This window comes from Temnothorax nylanderi, unplaced genomic scaffold (assembly GCF_030848795.1).
Source record: "Temnothorax nylanderi isolate EJ_2023f unplaced genomic scaffold, tnyl_v1.0 TNYL_tig0596_pilon, whole genome shotgun sequence".
NCBI lineage: Eukaryota > Metazoa > Arthropoda > Insecta > Hymenoptera > Formicidae > Temnothorax > Temnothorax nylanderi.
Genome location: NW_027249658.1, coordinates 8,376 through 21,808, shown reverse-complemented (window position 1 = coordinate 21,808; position 13,433 = coordinate 8,376). Strand labels below are relative to the sequence as shown.

Here is a 13,433-nt window from a genome sequence, read left to right as displayed (position 1 = left end):
CAATGGCGAATTATTTATATATTAAGATATATAGTGATATATCAATTCTTCCTCTGTCCGAGATTTAATCCGAAGCGATTTCTAGCATCGTATTAAAAGCACGTCCGGAAAGAAGCTAAAATCCATCCCGGATTGTTTAAAGCTTTGTGAAAGAATTAACTCAATTGCATTAGTCAATTGGCGAATGATTTATATATCATAAGAAGAACAAAACCACATCATCGATAAACAATGGCAATATTTTGCCTGACTGTTCTTGTCGCCTGTATCATCATTAGGTTAGGCCCGCTGCGGCACGCGAGCCAGCGAAAGACTCGCAGAATAAACCGTCCACTCAACGAACGGCGAGCCTAGTTCGGCCGATTCGGTCCGATATATCCAAACGTTGTAAAGTGTGGAAATACAAACAAAATATGGCATCGCCGAGGTATCACGCGGCACCTCAGCGATGTTATATTTTTTTGTTAACAAGAACTAATCACAACTTTCAGTACGACTCACCACAGCTCCTCGCGCCGACCGAGCGTGTTTCGATTTTATGATTTGTTCAATCCATTAATATATATTGCCATAATTCCGAACATGAAGAAAGAAAAATATATCGTCATTGAGATCCTGCAGAACGAATCGAACGTACGAACATTCATATTCTCCGGGTGAAGTACTTCGCGCATGTAAATCAATAGACATTGCGTCCTTCAGAAATATTACGACATCCACACAATCAACGTTTCTATATCAACATATTAATTCTATCGAATCTCTGCAGTTTCATAGTAGGAAGTCACTTAGCATTATTCATCAATATTACCGCTATTTTGTTCACTATATAACTATTTAAAAGTTCTATCTCTCCCTGTGTATCGGATAACGTTATCAAAGAGCAAATTATATAATGATGAAGCAGTCTTAAACAAATTGGCGCGATGTATATCTATAAAACATCGTCAATGGATGAGATTTTGTGAAATAAAACTTTATTTCATATTTCCTATTAAAGTAAATGCCGATGGTATCATTGTCAAAAGTCTTTATAATACTAATAGGACCCAGTTTCCTTTTAAGATGAGCCTTTCCTTCTTTTATAAGTAACCTTGGTCGGGTCGTCCTTAATCTCTTGTTCCTGAGCTTCAAATCCTATATAATGTGTAAATATATATCATAGGCCTGTTTGAAAGAAGTTGCATATTTGCATAATGTACCTATAGCCTTTGCAGCATTTTGTACAATGTTGTATTGTAAGAACGCAACTCCAGTCTGTTTACCATCGGATTTGGTTAAAATCTATATCTCTTCTATTTCACCATATTGAGAAAAATGTTCCCTCAAATCATCTTCCGTAACCTGTAAAGAAATTAAAAAAGATTGCCAAATAAAACTGAAACTATTAAAAAAAGAAACGTCTTTAATGCATCGATATGCGTCGATAATGCATGACAAATACCTGGAAAGCTAAACTTCTTATCACAATCCTAGCTCGTTTTTTCTGTTTTCTCATCTTGTTCAACTTTCGTCTCTTTTGCTTCTTCAAATTATCTTTTTCCTAATATTACTACTGTCATTGTCTTCTTTCTGAGAATTACTACTGTCATCGTCTTCTTTCTGAGCATCCTGAGAAGAATGCCTTTCGTCATTATCAGTTTCCTGATTCCCAACAAGATTTTTCTCAAGTTTCTCACAGAATTTGGATTTTGATATAGCCCAGTCACTGCTTATATTCCTTCCTAGAACGAGCACCGCATTGTTATGTCAAAATCACATTTTTTTAAACTATAAATACCAAGAAATTCCTTTTTATTGGTGTTAAATATCGCTTTTGAAGCATCTTCGACACGTTTAAACCATTTGAAACCACATCCTACTGGGTTTCCATCTGGACGCTTCAGAAGGTTTATTTCTCTGATTTCACCAAATGGCTCATAAAATCTTCTTACATCTTCTTCCGTTGCCTGAGAAAATATAATTATTATATAATAAATTAATCCAGATGCAGAAGAATAAAATGTATTAGCAGGTATATGTAGATACTATATATTCTTTCTAATATAAAAATTAACAGCGCGAAATTCAGCAAATGGATATTTAATAATTAAAGTAGTGCATCATTCGTAACACAATTTAACACAGGTTTTCATGTTAACTTAAAAATATAATATGTATTATAATGTCTTTTAGTACTCACGTGCAAATATCGGGGAGAAATACAGATACCTATAGTAAAACGGAAATCATAACGTGTTTGGTAAATTTTTTAAAACTTTACTTTAAAACTTTAGTAGTTTTTATTTACTAAAAGATTGTTAATAAATTCGGGAGATCTTTTATTCGAAATTTTGTATTAAAAATGATGGCAAGTAATATAATTTATTAAATAAAAGTGTGAAAAGGTTCGATGCTATAAGATAATGATCATTTAGATATGTATAGATTTTTTTCTCACGAAAGTCGATAGCCGCGTCTTAGATATTATAGATTATTTGTCATTATAAAATGGCAAATAAAATTAACATATTTTCGTGAAATTTGGGATTTCAGATCATCGCTCATTATAAAAATTAGTATTTAAAGCATTATATTTTATTTCCTTCTTGATTTTCGCGAATTTTATATAATTGTCTATCTCGCCGTTAAAAGTAAAACGGGAATTAGAATTTAAATACGCAATCAATTATTTTGTTTAGTTTACTCGATTATATAGATAATTAAAATCGTAGGCATAATATTGCGAAATGTTTAACGTTTGTCAAATAACATTTATTATTGCTTAAAGAAATAATTATAGGGAACTCGCGCGCGCATTGCAACGGATATATTATAAAAATTACATATATCGGTAATCGGAAGTGGCTTGGGGCCTCGTTTCATTTTTCAGCTTGATCATTGCCTTACATCGAAGCTTTGTCTATTTTTTTTCGCGTATTGGTCATTTTCTTTGAGTTTCGTAAAATATAGTATAACAATAATTGACATTCTCCTTGATTAAGTAACATATATATATATATGTAATAAATTTATTAACGATCTTTTTGGTCGTGATTATACTCGCGTAAATTAAAAATGAAATAAAATAAACTTTGGACTATAGGGGAGAGTGGGGTAATTGAGAACGGCGGGTAATTGGGAACAGCTAGGATAAGTAATACATGCATGCAGCCTGCATGCAGCCGTTGAATAGGTTCGGGACGGTGTAGTGCGGGGGGATGTATTACTTATCCTAGCTGTTCCCAATTACCCGCCGTTCTCAATTACCCCACTCTCCCCTACTTATTTAATAATTAGTAAGAAATGTAACATAATAGCCACATGTTTTAACATTATGAGAATATCGTGTTATTGTACGCATACCGAATGTTGCAAATGTAATTTTATGTCAAAAAGGAATATTGTATATAATTTTATTGTATATTATTGTCAAATCAATTTTGTAATGTAACTCTTTTATAATGTTGCACATGTACATTATTGTAAAGTAAATTGTAAGAGAAATAAAATAAATGATAGAAATGTGAAAAAACAGTATTGTAAATAAAAGAGGACCGCGCGCCGATCAGAATATCGGCGGGGGCGGTGGAGGGCCTCTATTGGTTGACGTGTTTCTAGCGGATATGTTAGTTAAATACTAAGATAAGAACTAATGTTTAATTTATAACTAAGAAAATGCAAAGTCCAAACGGTTCCCTTTGCATTTAATCGCAATGACATCCAGTACAAGCAGGACGGCCTTTAAAAATATTACTTACATATACCTTTTCCTCGATACTAGTACTAGATTAAATAAAATTAAATTATGCATTATATCAGATGAATATAGCGCAATTAATAACTAATCTATATATCGAATAAAATATATTTGATAACTGTTGTAACGTGTAAATATTTAATTCGGCGATTAATATGCTGATTATATGGAACTCGGGGTTCATTTGTTGGAACAAAAAACTATTACACGATTTATCGCCAACCCATCAACGGATAACATTCTATTATCATGACATATGTAATAATTATTTTATATTTTACGAGTAAAACGGATGTAAAATATATTATATATTACTATAAAAAATATGTAGTAATTATATACATATGTATATGTATATGTATATATTTAATGTATGTTGGTAATCTTAGGAAGGTTGTTTGTTACCGACATTAGAAAGTTAGTAGTGACTTTACCGATACGTAACTCAGGTTCCACCTCTTTGGTTCCACATACGTTCACAAATGTAGTGCGACATCTCATATACGAAGAAATTCATGTATTATATACAGAAATATAAAATCCCATAAAAAGATATATAATGAATCAGACCAAGTAGTTAAGTGAGTTGAGAATTGATCGCGAGGAGATTGGTTTTTAAGCCGTGTTATTCAGTTAATGGGCGCATCATTCGCTAAACAGAGTAACGTCAAAATGAACAAGTACGTATTAACGTTATTAGCTACCGTGTTTAACCTAAACTTAAGCACCTGTATAATCTTTTGCCTAGTTCTGAGAATAGAGAATCGAAAAAGGATGCCAAGCAAGGTCAGTCGAACAGCAGTACGAGACCGTTGTCCATCGAGGGTCCCTCAACCTCCAGTAACACCGAGCGAGTCCCATCGCAACCGTTACCAAACCAACCGAGGCAACCAACTAATTTACAAGGATTACTCAAATATGCTATGGATGCGGCACAGTCTGAGGATACGGAAAATAAATCGCCAGTCTATCCTTTGGACGAAGAAGTATAAAATTTAGTTTAAAATTATGCATTATTTACTTGTTCATATCTGACCGGATGTGTTTGTATGTTGCAGAAAAAAGCGTTCTTGAATGATGCATTAACATCGTTAACGGTAAACGTGATAGAGGAATTGCAAAAAGCTGTGCAAATCTTATCTAACGTCATCAATTTACGAGCGGACGATGATTCGTCGGAATACGAGAATACATTAGAAAGGATGGCGGATTTTGTAGACAATATTGACATAGCCAACGATTTTTATAAGATTGGAGGCTTCTCGATATTTCAGCCATGCCTGAATTCCTCGCACAGTAACATCAGATGGCGGACAGCTGATATTATCGCCGAATTAGCGCAAAATAATCCATTTTGTCAAGACAAGCTATTAGAAACTGGAGTATTTCCTATGTTGTTGTCTATGATCGATTCAGATCCATCGGAACAGGCCAGGATAAAAGCTCTGTACGCAGTGTCATGTAAGTAATGGAACGTCGCAATGTCCGTCTTTTATTATTATTCTTATTGATTATATTTTAAATACAGGTATAGTCAGGGGACATCCAGCATCATTAAAGTATATGGATACGAACGATGGTTACTCGGTGCTTTTGCGAGCAATGCAAAGCCCGGTGGAGAAACTACAGATAAAGTCCGCATTTTTGCTTTCTAGCTTGTGCAGCAAGGATGATTCGAACGTAAAATATACCTTGATAAAAATGGGATTCATAGAGCAAGCGGCAGGATTGCTGGGTAGAATGAATTTACAGCCGGCAGTCAGGTAACGCATCTGCGGCATGCATTTCAAGAGAACGTAATGATTTCTCACATTATTTTCCTCGCATCCGATATAAATCGAGGATTATTTTTATCGTAGGGAACAACTGCTGAGAGTGCTCAGTAGTATGGTAAACGATAATTTCTTACCGGCGCTGAAGGAGTGTCGCCGATCACAATTGTATTTAAGATCCACTTTGGAGCAATTGTTGACAGAATTGAAACCTGTGGAAAACCAGGAGGAGATAGACATGTGTGCCGAACTCCTGGATAAAGTATTTTCCGAGCCGGATACGAGTCAAGAGAGATAACACGAATTTGTATCATAATCTTTCCTCTAAATAAACATAACAATGTTTGCAATTCTAACAATGTGTCTTTAACTAGTTTCAGATAATTTAAAGGAATATACAATGTGTATCGATTTTAACGCAAAACTATTTCTTAAATGTACCAAGCAATGAAGCAAATCAGAATATTTTGTTCTGCAAACCGATGTTTGAAGGATCAATCTTTGCCCCGCGCTCAACCTTTATAAACACGATTGACGACATTTGTTTTTGAAATCTTTCACGTTCTGAGTCGCGCGTAACTTCCTGTATTTTAAACACGTGCGTATGAACCAGTTGGCCCTGTCGCATAAACCTTAATAGTACTAACCGGTGTTTCCCGAAATTAATCCGATCAACGGAATGCTCACGCACGTCCGGTGCGTCACGTCAATCAGGCGGTTCGTTTCATCATCCATCCCCACCATCTCTCCGCTGGCGTGTACGCAAGATACTCCGCTACTCTTCTCTGTCTTCCCCAGTTCGCTGTGCTCTCTCCCGATACCTTTCTCTCTCCCTCCTGCTGGCGCGCGTCTGGTCGAGTTGACCGAATGTTAGCCGGTTGACACAGTCGACCGGCAGCTCTCATCGGATCTTGTTAAGTGACTCGCCCTTCTTCCGGGATCCTCCAAATGTCTCGGGAATACTTGAGCATACGTTCGCTCGAGATCACGAGACAGTTGCTGACAGATCGATCTTTGCGGAGCGGATTTCACCGACCCACTTGACCCAGGATCGATCATGAGGATCCAACGCATCGCTGATACAGAGTAGTCACGTGAAACAGCCAAGATGACGGCAAAAAAGGAGCATCTTGTAATTATGGTATTCCGTCGACTATCCGAGCCGCCCCGCGAATTAATAAATTGAACACGGAAGAACGGCGAGTTATCCGCGAGGGATTCAGAGACGCAAACGCGTGCATCAGCGATGATTGAGAATTGATTCGGCGATCACACCGTGTCGAAAGTGAAACTTGTCATCAATTCGACTACGTGGTCACTGATCCGATAAAGATCCGACAAAGAGCTATTGGCGATCTTCTGCAATTGGAACAAAATTATAAAATAATTAAATCTTTGTTTTGATCAGAAAAAAATTTACTGCATACTGCATATCTATAGAAAAAAAAAAATATGAGACCATTCGAATTGAAATGGATTTTTCATCGAGAGACACGGATTCGGAGAATTCGAACTTTTAGAGAAACTGAGAAAACTGAGAAACGCACCAGATAAAGGTGTATTAACGCGTGTTTTTTCTTTTAATTACGAAGAGGGTAATTACAAGAAAAAACTTCGTGACCATCTTGTAGGAAGAGGATATATAAGTCACAACGTATACAAATTCTTAACGATAAATGCAGGGATATAGAACATGGAACATTGAGTTCCCTATCTACTATCAGAAACGAGATAAAAAAGAAATAAAGAAGATAAAGTAATAAATGAAAAAGAAACACGGTAGAGACTCGTTCGTTACTCGACTTTCTTTTTCGCGAGAGAGCACAAAGATGAATAGTACGCAAGAAAACGAACTCTGGGTATTTGGATATGGGTCGCTCTGCTGGTATCCCGGTTTCTCATATACCAGAAGCACAACCGGCTACGTGAAGGGTTTCAGCAGGCGGTTCTGGCAGGGCAACATCACGCATCGCGGAACGGCCGAAAAGGTGAGCCAAATTGTCCCCTCGGTCCTTTCTTCTTTATTCTTTAACTACCGCCGAATACCGCATTCGTCATCCATGACCGTGTAGAGTCGATTCCTTATTGAGAAACCTGCGTATTCGAGGTATTAAAAGTATTAAAAGAAACAAACTTATTTTCGCAAGATAAAATTGCGTTTAAATTTTCGCACAATCTTTTGTTTGGTTCTTTCTTTTTTGACGATAAAACCGAGACGGTTACCGAATAGTATGTAAATAATTTCATGTCTGACGAATAATCGGAACAATAAATATTTCAGAAAATGTCGCAGGCGTTATCTCGATGATAAATAATGGAAGTTATGGAAGTGCACGCTTGAGAGGCGATTGCTTGCTAGAGTTAATATATTCGTGTTATTATATAATATTATTTACGCCGTATATTCGGTTAATGTTGTAAAAAGTGAACGTTGAAGAATTCTGCAATATGCTAAATTTAAAAACTGTTAAAACTTTGAGATATAATTCTGGTATTCTAGTGATGTTATTACTTACAGTGACTTATACTATTTTACATGTCAACTTCTCGCGTATTAATGCCTGACGATGTGCATCTTCAGTTCACGTGATAATAAAAGATCGGAACAGCTGTACGGACTTTGGATAAAGCAAACATTCGTGGCAACGACCCTATCGATACGATAAATAAAATAGCAAACGAAATCTCACTTATAAATGGTAACAAATAGTAATTAATTATGCTCTTCAATCAAAGAAAAGAAAGAACGCGTCCTACATTCGCCATCACGTTACTATGTTTACAGATTGGAAATATTAATTGGTTCCGAAATATATATGTTTAATGTAAACACACTACGTCAATGCGTGTTATATATGCGATAAAATATATAGAGCGCTTTTATATCTCGAACAAAGTTAGCTGAAATTGGTTAAAAAAAATAAAACTTAACAAAATTACTAACAAAGTCGTAGATGTCTGGCAAGGTTGGCGTTTACACTTTTTTCGTTTAAAAGCTTTTGTTTATCGTTAACGTTCTGCTGAGTTCAATCCTTGGCGAAGATATTCGCAGTATTTGTAATATATTTTTGCGTATGAAAATATGTCCCATACACTTTGCACGTGATTTTTATTTTTAGTCATTTGCGAACTCTATTAATATCTGAATTTTATTGCGCTCGCCGGTGTATACAGCGCATTCTTTTTCTGGCGCTGGCCAGATTCCAAGCGTACAATACATTTTTCGCGACATTGATCATATACACCGATATATGCGCGATTGTCTGGGCTTGATAAGAGTCCGTCGACACGTACGTGACTTGGATAAAATTGCGAATTTGAAGGACGCGAATTTGAACGTAACGTGCGCAAAGTAAAAATAGCGTAATTACTCGAAATTCATTTTGATCCTCTTTGTTTTAACACGCACAAGGAAACTCGTGCGCTTCATCAGTTCCCTCATTGTGTCTTCTTTGTTTCACTTATGTTTCATCTTTTCCTTCATTACCTTTTTCAACTGAAATCGATTGAAGAATATCTTGATATTTATAAAATTATTATTAACATGTAAATATAACCATCTGAAAGTAATTATGTAAAGATTAAAATGTAAATAAATATTTAGCAGAAAATCGCTGCTTTTATTTGAATATGAGACTTAGATAGAGATTGCCTTCTAGACACTTTTAGAATAAAATGTTCCCATAAAAAGAGTTTAATTGTAAAAGTCATAGTTTCCTTTTTAACGAAGAAAGGGTAAATGAATGTTGCGGTAATGCGTTTTGTATTACACTTGCGTATAAATTACGTGAAATTGTATATACAACCAGTTATAAACCAGTAGTAACTGATATCTTCAATGAGAGATAAGCTCCGTGTCGTGGCTTACTCTTTGTTTCGCCTTTCGCCTTTTGAAACAGTGTGATATGTATTTTCTACTTATATACAAGTCTACATAGTGATATACAAACATATAATAATATTATATAATAATATTATATAATAATATTATATAATCTTTTGATAAAAATGAAATGATACATACATGATATGTATATCTACTATTTGTCTCCAGAGAAAATTTGTTCTATATGCGTATTTTGTTCCACATCGAAAAAATTTTCAAACACAAATTAATTTAACTCTTTCTATCTTAATCTCTTAATAAGATCGACTGTTACATCTTTACGTCGCTGTTCATAAAAGATTATGTTGCAGCCTGCACGAGTCGCCACCCTAATCGAGGACAAAGAGGTACTTAATTTATTAATTGCGTTGTGTCGCAATACAAATCTCGATCATGGGAATCATGTGTGTGTAATCGAGATTTTTTTTCGCTGACAGGCTGTAGTTTACGGACGAGCGTTTCAGCTTGAAGACAGCGCGGCGTTATCCTATTTGGAAAACCGCGAGTGCTCCTTAGGAGGATACCTGACGACCATCGCGACATTTCACAGCCGGGACGGGGACAAGCAATTCCCCGTGGTAATTTACATCGCCACCAACAAGAACGAGCAGTGGCTCGGCGAGGCATCGTTGCAGACTATAGCGCGTCAAATTACTGAATGTTCCGGTCCGAGCGGACATAACGTCGAATACCTCTTACGGTAAGAGATACACATAACGTAAGTTGTTTTCTAAATTCATTATTGTCTGACACGTTGATAACGTTACAAATTACAATACAAATTATAACAAGACGATAAAAATATTTGTCCGACTGGTGTGACAGCTTGGCGGAGTTCATGCACCGTTACTTGCCGGAGGCGCACGACGAGCATCTCTTCACGCTAGAAATGCTGGTGCGCTCGCAAATAAAGGAGGAGAGCATGTGCTTGGCGACGCTGATGGGAAATCGCGACTTCGTCGTCGACCTCGACGTCGAGGACGCGGAATCGGCCGTTCAAGCGGAGGAAATTAACGGGCGACCCCGCGAGAGCTCCTTCCAATTCAGCGCGCGGATCCCGTCCAAGAGCTTGCGTTGCGTAAAAATGTAGCCAATTGGTCAATTAGACATAGCTGTATTTTTCAACTTCAATCGCAGATTGAACGTGTGATAGAAAATGAAGGAAGCGGCAGCTTATTTTCTTAGGAAAAAGCGCAACTCGAGTATGAACTTTGTGTGATGAGAATGTATGAAAGCGTGAATTATAATAGCGAGATCACATTCTCTCATAGGGATATTGACTGAATCCTAAATTAGAAAAGCATGTAGTTGAAGAGAAGCGTGCAAAGAAAAGAAGCTACAGTCTAAATTTAAATTTAAAAAGTTGCAAATTTCTTTGAGAATACGATCTCACTGCTGGTATGTATCTCCCTTAGGAGGTGTTTGTGAGATGGCTGTGTTAATTTTGTAACGCGCACAACGTGCTGGACACATGCGCACCTAGATTGAATTTCTTCGCTATTTTATAATACTATTACTCTTTATTACGTATTATTTTTAATATAAGACAGCGCTATCTCTCCTGCTATTTTAATACACTGAGAGTTGTAGTCGCGGAGTCACGGATAAAGATAAAGAAATAGCCCTTTCTTTAAAGTCACGTGAAAATTCCTAACGTCTAAGGCGTGAAGAAAGGAAAAAACGTTTGTGTATGTTTATGTGTGAAACATTTACGGCAGAGACCGTTTATGTTTTAAAACGGTACGTTTTGGTATTACGAATTTTTAACTTGCTTATACATCGGTTAATTTAAATATATATTGACATATTTCGAATATTGTACATATGTATATTCATCTCCAATACAAATTATGTTTTTTTTATATTATACCATGTCCTATACATGTAGATAAAAATAATTAATAATTCATATATAGAGCGTTATAATTTATTAACATAAAACTTGAAGATAGTATCTGTAAAAGATAAAAGACACAAGTCTCAAAGTTTTTTAACATACGTCGATAAAATAGAGAAATTATTGTTGACTATCGATATGCTAGCGACTTTGCGCTTGTGATCTTACTATCGATAATGTTGCTACCTTCTTTGACATAATTGCAACACTGAAGTATATATATTTACATTTTTTATATACAGAAACTGATTTTTATCTCGTTCGATAAAACATATATTATATTTTCCTGATCATCTTATCTCGAAATTATCCAGAAAATTATGGTAGTTATGGTACTTCATCTACATCTGATCATTCTCCCTAGCGAATATTAGCGTGTGACGGCAAATTTTACACAGCCTATATTTTGATATTCTCAAAACACGTTCGATCCGCCGAGAAATTTATGAACGGTACATCGTAATATGGAACAGCCATTCATCCAGCCGCTTAGACTCTCCATGAATATTAGACTGACCATCCTACGGAACGTTGCGCTGCATTTTAGCTACCATTATTTTACGTAATAATTCGAACGTTCAAGTTTTAGAAAAAGATTTCCTGGAGCACACACTCGATAACAGTATTCTAACGGAACAATAGTGCCCTCCCCGTATCGTTCTATTAGCGATATTATGTCTATAATTGCGTTATCGATTTAAGCTGTCGAAATGATCGGAGACGGCATGCGTTTCGCTGACAATCGAGAAAGCGAATCGCCGAAGTCTGATAAAGAAGACTGTACGTGCAATTCCATCTGTGATAATTAATTAACAAGTAAAATATCAATTGACATAACAGAGAAATACTTTGGTTTTAATCTATGGTGAAAAACATCGCGTAACGAGAGACAGTGTAAGAGCGTTTAAGATCATCTCTTTTCAAAAGGAAAGCTGGTAACGTATTAATATATTTTACAAAGTCCCAGCTTCTCTAATCTGAAAGCTTGTAACGGACTGTTCGCAAAAAAAAAAAAAAACATTTTGGATGCGGCCCGATCACCGTATTCGCGATGCAGTTGCACGTCACGGTCTCGACTTAAGTCTTTAGTGTATCTCAAAGTCACGCGTTCACGGGCGCGAGTCGGGCTTAGAACGGGTTTACGTTAGACATTTATCGCGCGACACTAAAGAAAAAAAAAAAGAAAAGATATTCTATTCATGTAGCCCGTCTCCGTAACGTAAAAAAGACCTACGCGTCGTTCTTTTCTCACGCATCTTTTTTCCCTGATCGATCAGTAATCGGAAATAAATATAAATAGCAATCTCGCGCAGCGTATTGGATATACATATACAGTAATTGAAGCGATTACGGTTAATTTCTCACTTATCCCTTCACCCTAGTATGTATAAAGCAAAATTTTACTTCTCGAAAGTATCAGATATGGAAATCGGACGTTCATGTATTTGATTTCGACAGCGACCAATTTCTTTGAGCGGATTTTCATTCACCTAATTCTTATGAAGCAACGTTACGGCAATCTATAATCCGATTCTTCAGCGATTACGTCAGGCCGAACATTGTTTTAGTTATGTCGATTTCTTACGATAAAGAGAAATCCGCCTGCGCCGTTGAAGTTATTTCGAGCCGGCTCAAACAAATAATAACGACTTACCCGCACGGTCTTTACAGAATGGACATATACCGGCGTCCGTCACGCATCGTGACGTTAGAACCAGCCAGGTATCTCAGGGATAACGTTACTCGGTAGCACAGTGCATCTACTGTCCTGTAATTGCCATTAAGAATAGACCGAACAAATCGATTAAAACCTCCTTACAAATATAATATGAAAATCGCATTAAAATTTTTTATCAAAACCAAGAAAATTAAGATGATAGAAAAGCATTAAATCGCTAAATTCTATTTTTTTTTTTCATATTTAAGTTCCCTAATAAATATAATTTGAATTTATACAAATTGCTCATATGTATATTTATAATTTTTGCACAGCAGAATGATAATTGCGCATTATAAAATATCGTCGAGATGAAACATACAAGATATTTGCAACCAATAGACGTATGAAGTTAAAGTCATTCGTCATTAGCGTACAATGAAAGTACAATAGTCTTTTTTCCCCTCGATAAGCGCGTGTAT

The 13,433-nt window shown here is 36.1% G+C and overlaps 2 protein-coding genes and 1 long non-coding RNA gene across 5 annotated transcripts; 2 read left to right on the top strand and 1 right to left on the bottom strand.

Moving 5' to 3' along the window:
* Positions 1–955: 955 nt before the first annotated feature.
* LOC139784207 (uncharacterized) lies at positions 956–4,225 on the bottom strand. Of its 3 annotated transcripts, none has more exons than XR_011721501.1 (4): positions 1,781–4,225; positions 1,445–1,724; positions 1,203–1,344; positions 956–1,137 (listed from the first exon to the last, which is right to left on the bottom strand). It is a non-coding gene; the product is annotated as an uncharacterized lncRNA (long non-coding RNA). The 3 variants fall into 3 exon arrangements; XR_011721500.1 differs by having other exon boundaries at positions 1,445–1,949; positions 2,183–4,225; XR_011721499.1 differs by having other exon boundaries at positions 1,445–4,225.
* Positions 4,226–4,234: 9 nt separating this feature from the next.
* On the top strand, positions 4,235–5,870 carry LOC139784205 (hsp70-binding protein 1). The gene is made up of 5 exons (XM_071723374.1): positions 4,235–4,419; positions 4,488–4,725; positions 4,798–5,200; positions 5,268–5,502; positions 5,599–5,870. The coding sequence occupies exons 1-5, from the start codon at positions 4,376–4,378 to the stop codon at positions 5,807–5,809; spliced, it is 1,131 nt and encodes a 376-aa protein (XP_071579475.1). The 5' UTR covers positions 4,235–4,375; the 3' UTR covers positions 5,810–5,870.
* Positions 5,871–6,384: 514 nt separating this feature from the next.
* Positions 6,385–11,308, top strand: LOC139784206 (putative glutathione-specific gamma-glutamylcyclotransferase 2). The gene is made up of 4 exons (XM_071723375.1): positions 6,385–7,499; positions 9,709–9,744; positions 9,835–10,097; positions 10,223–11,308. Exons 1-4 carry the CDS (start codon positions 7,275–7,277, stop codon positions 10,485–10,487), a joined length of 789 nt encoding a protein of 262 aa, XP_071579476.1. The 5' UTR covers positions 6,385–7,274; the 3' UTR covers positions 10,488–11,308.
* Positions 11,309–13,433: the final 2,125 nt, after the last annotated feature.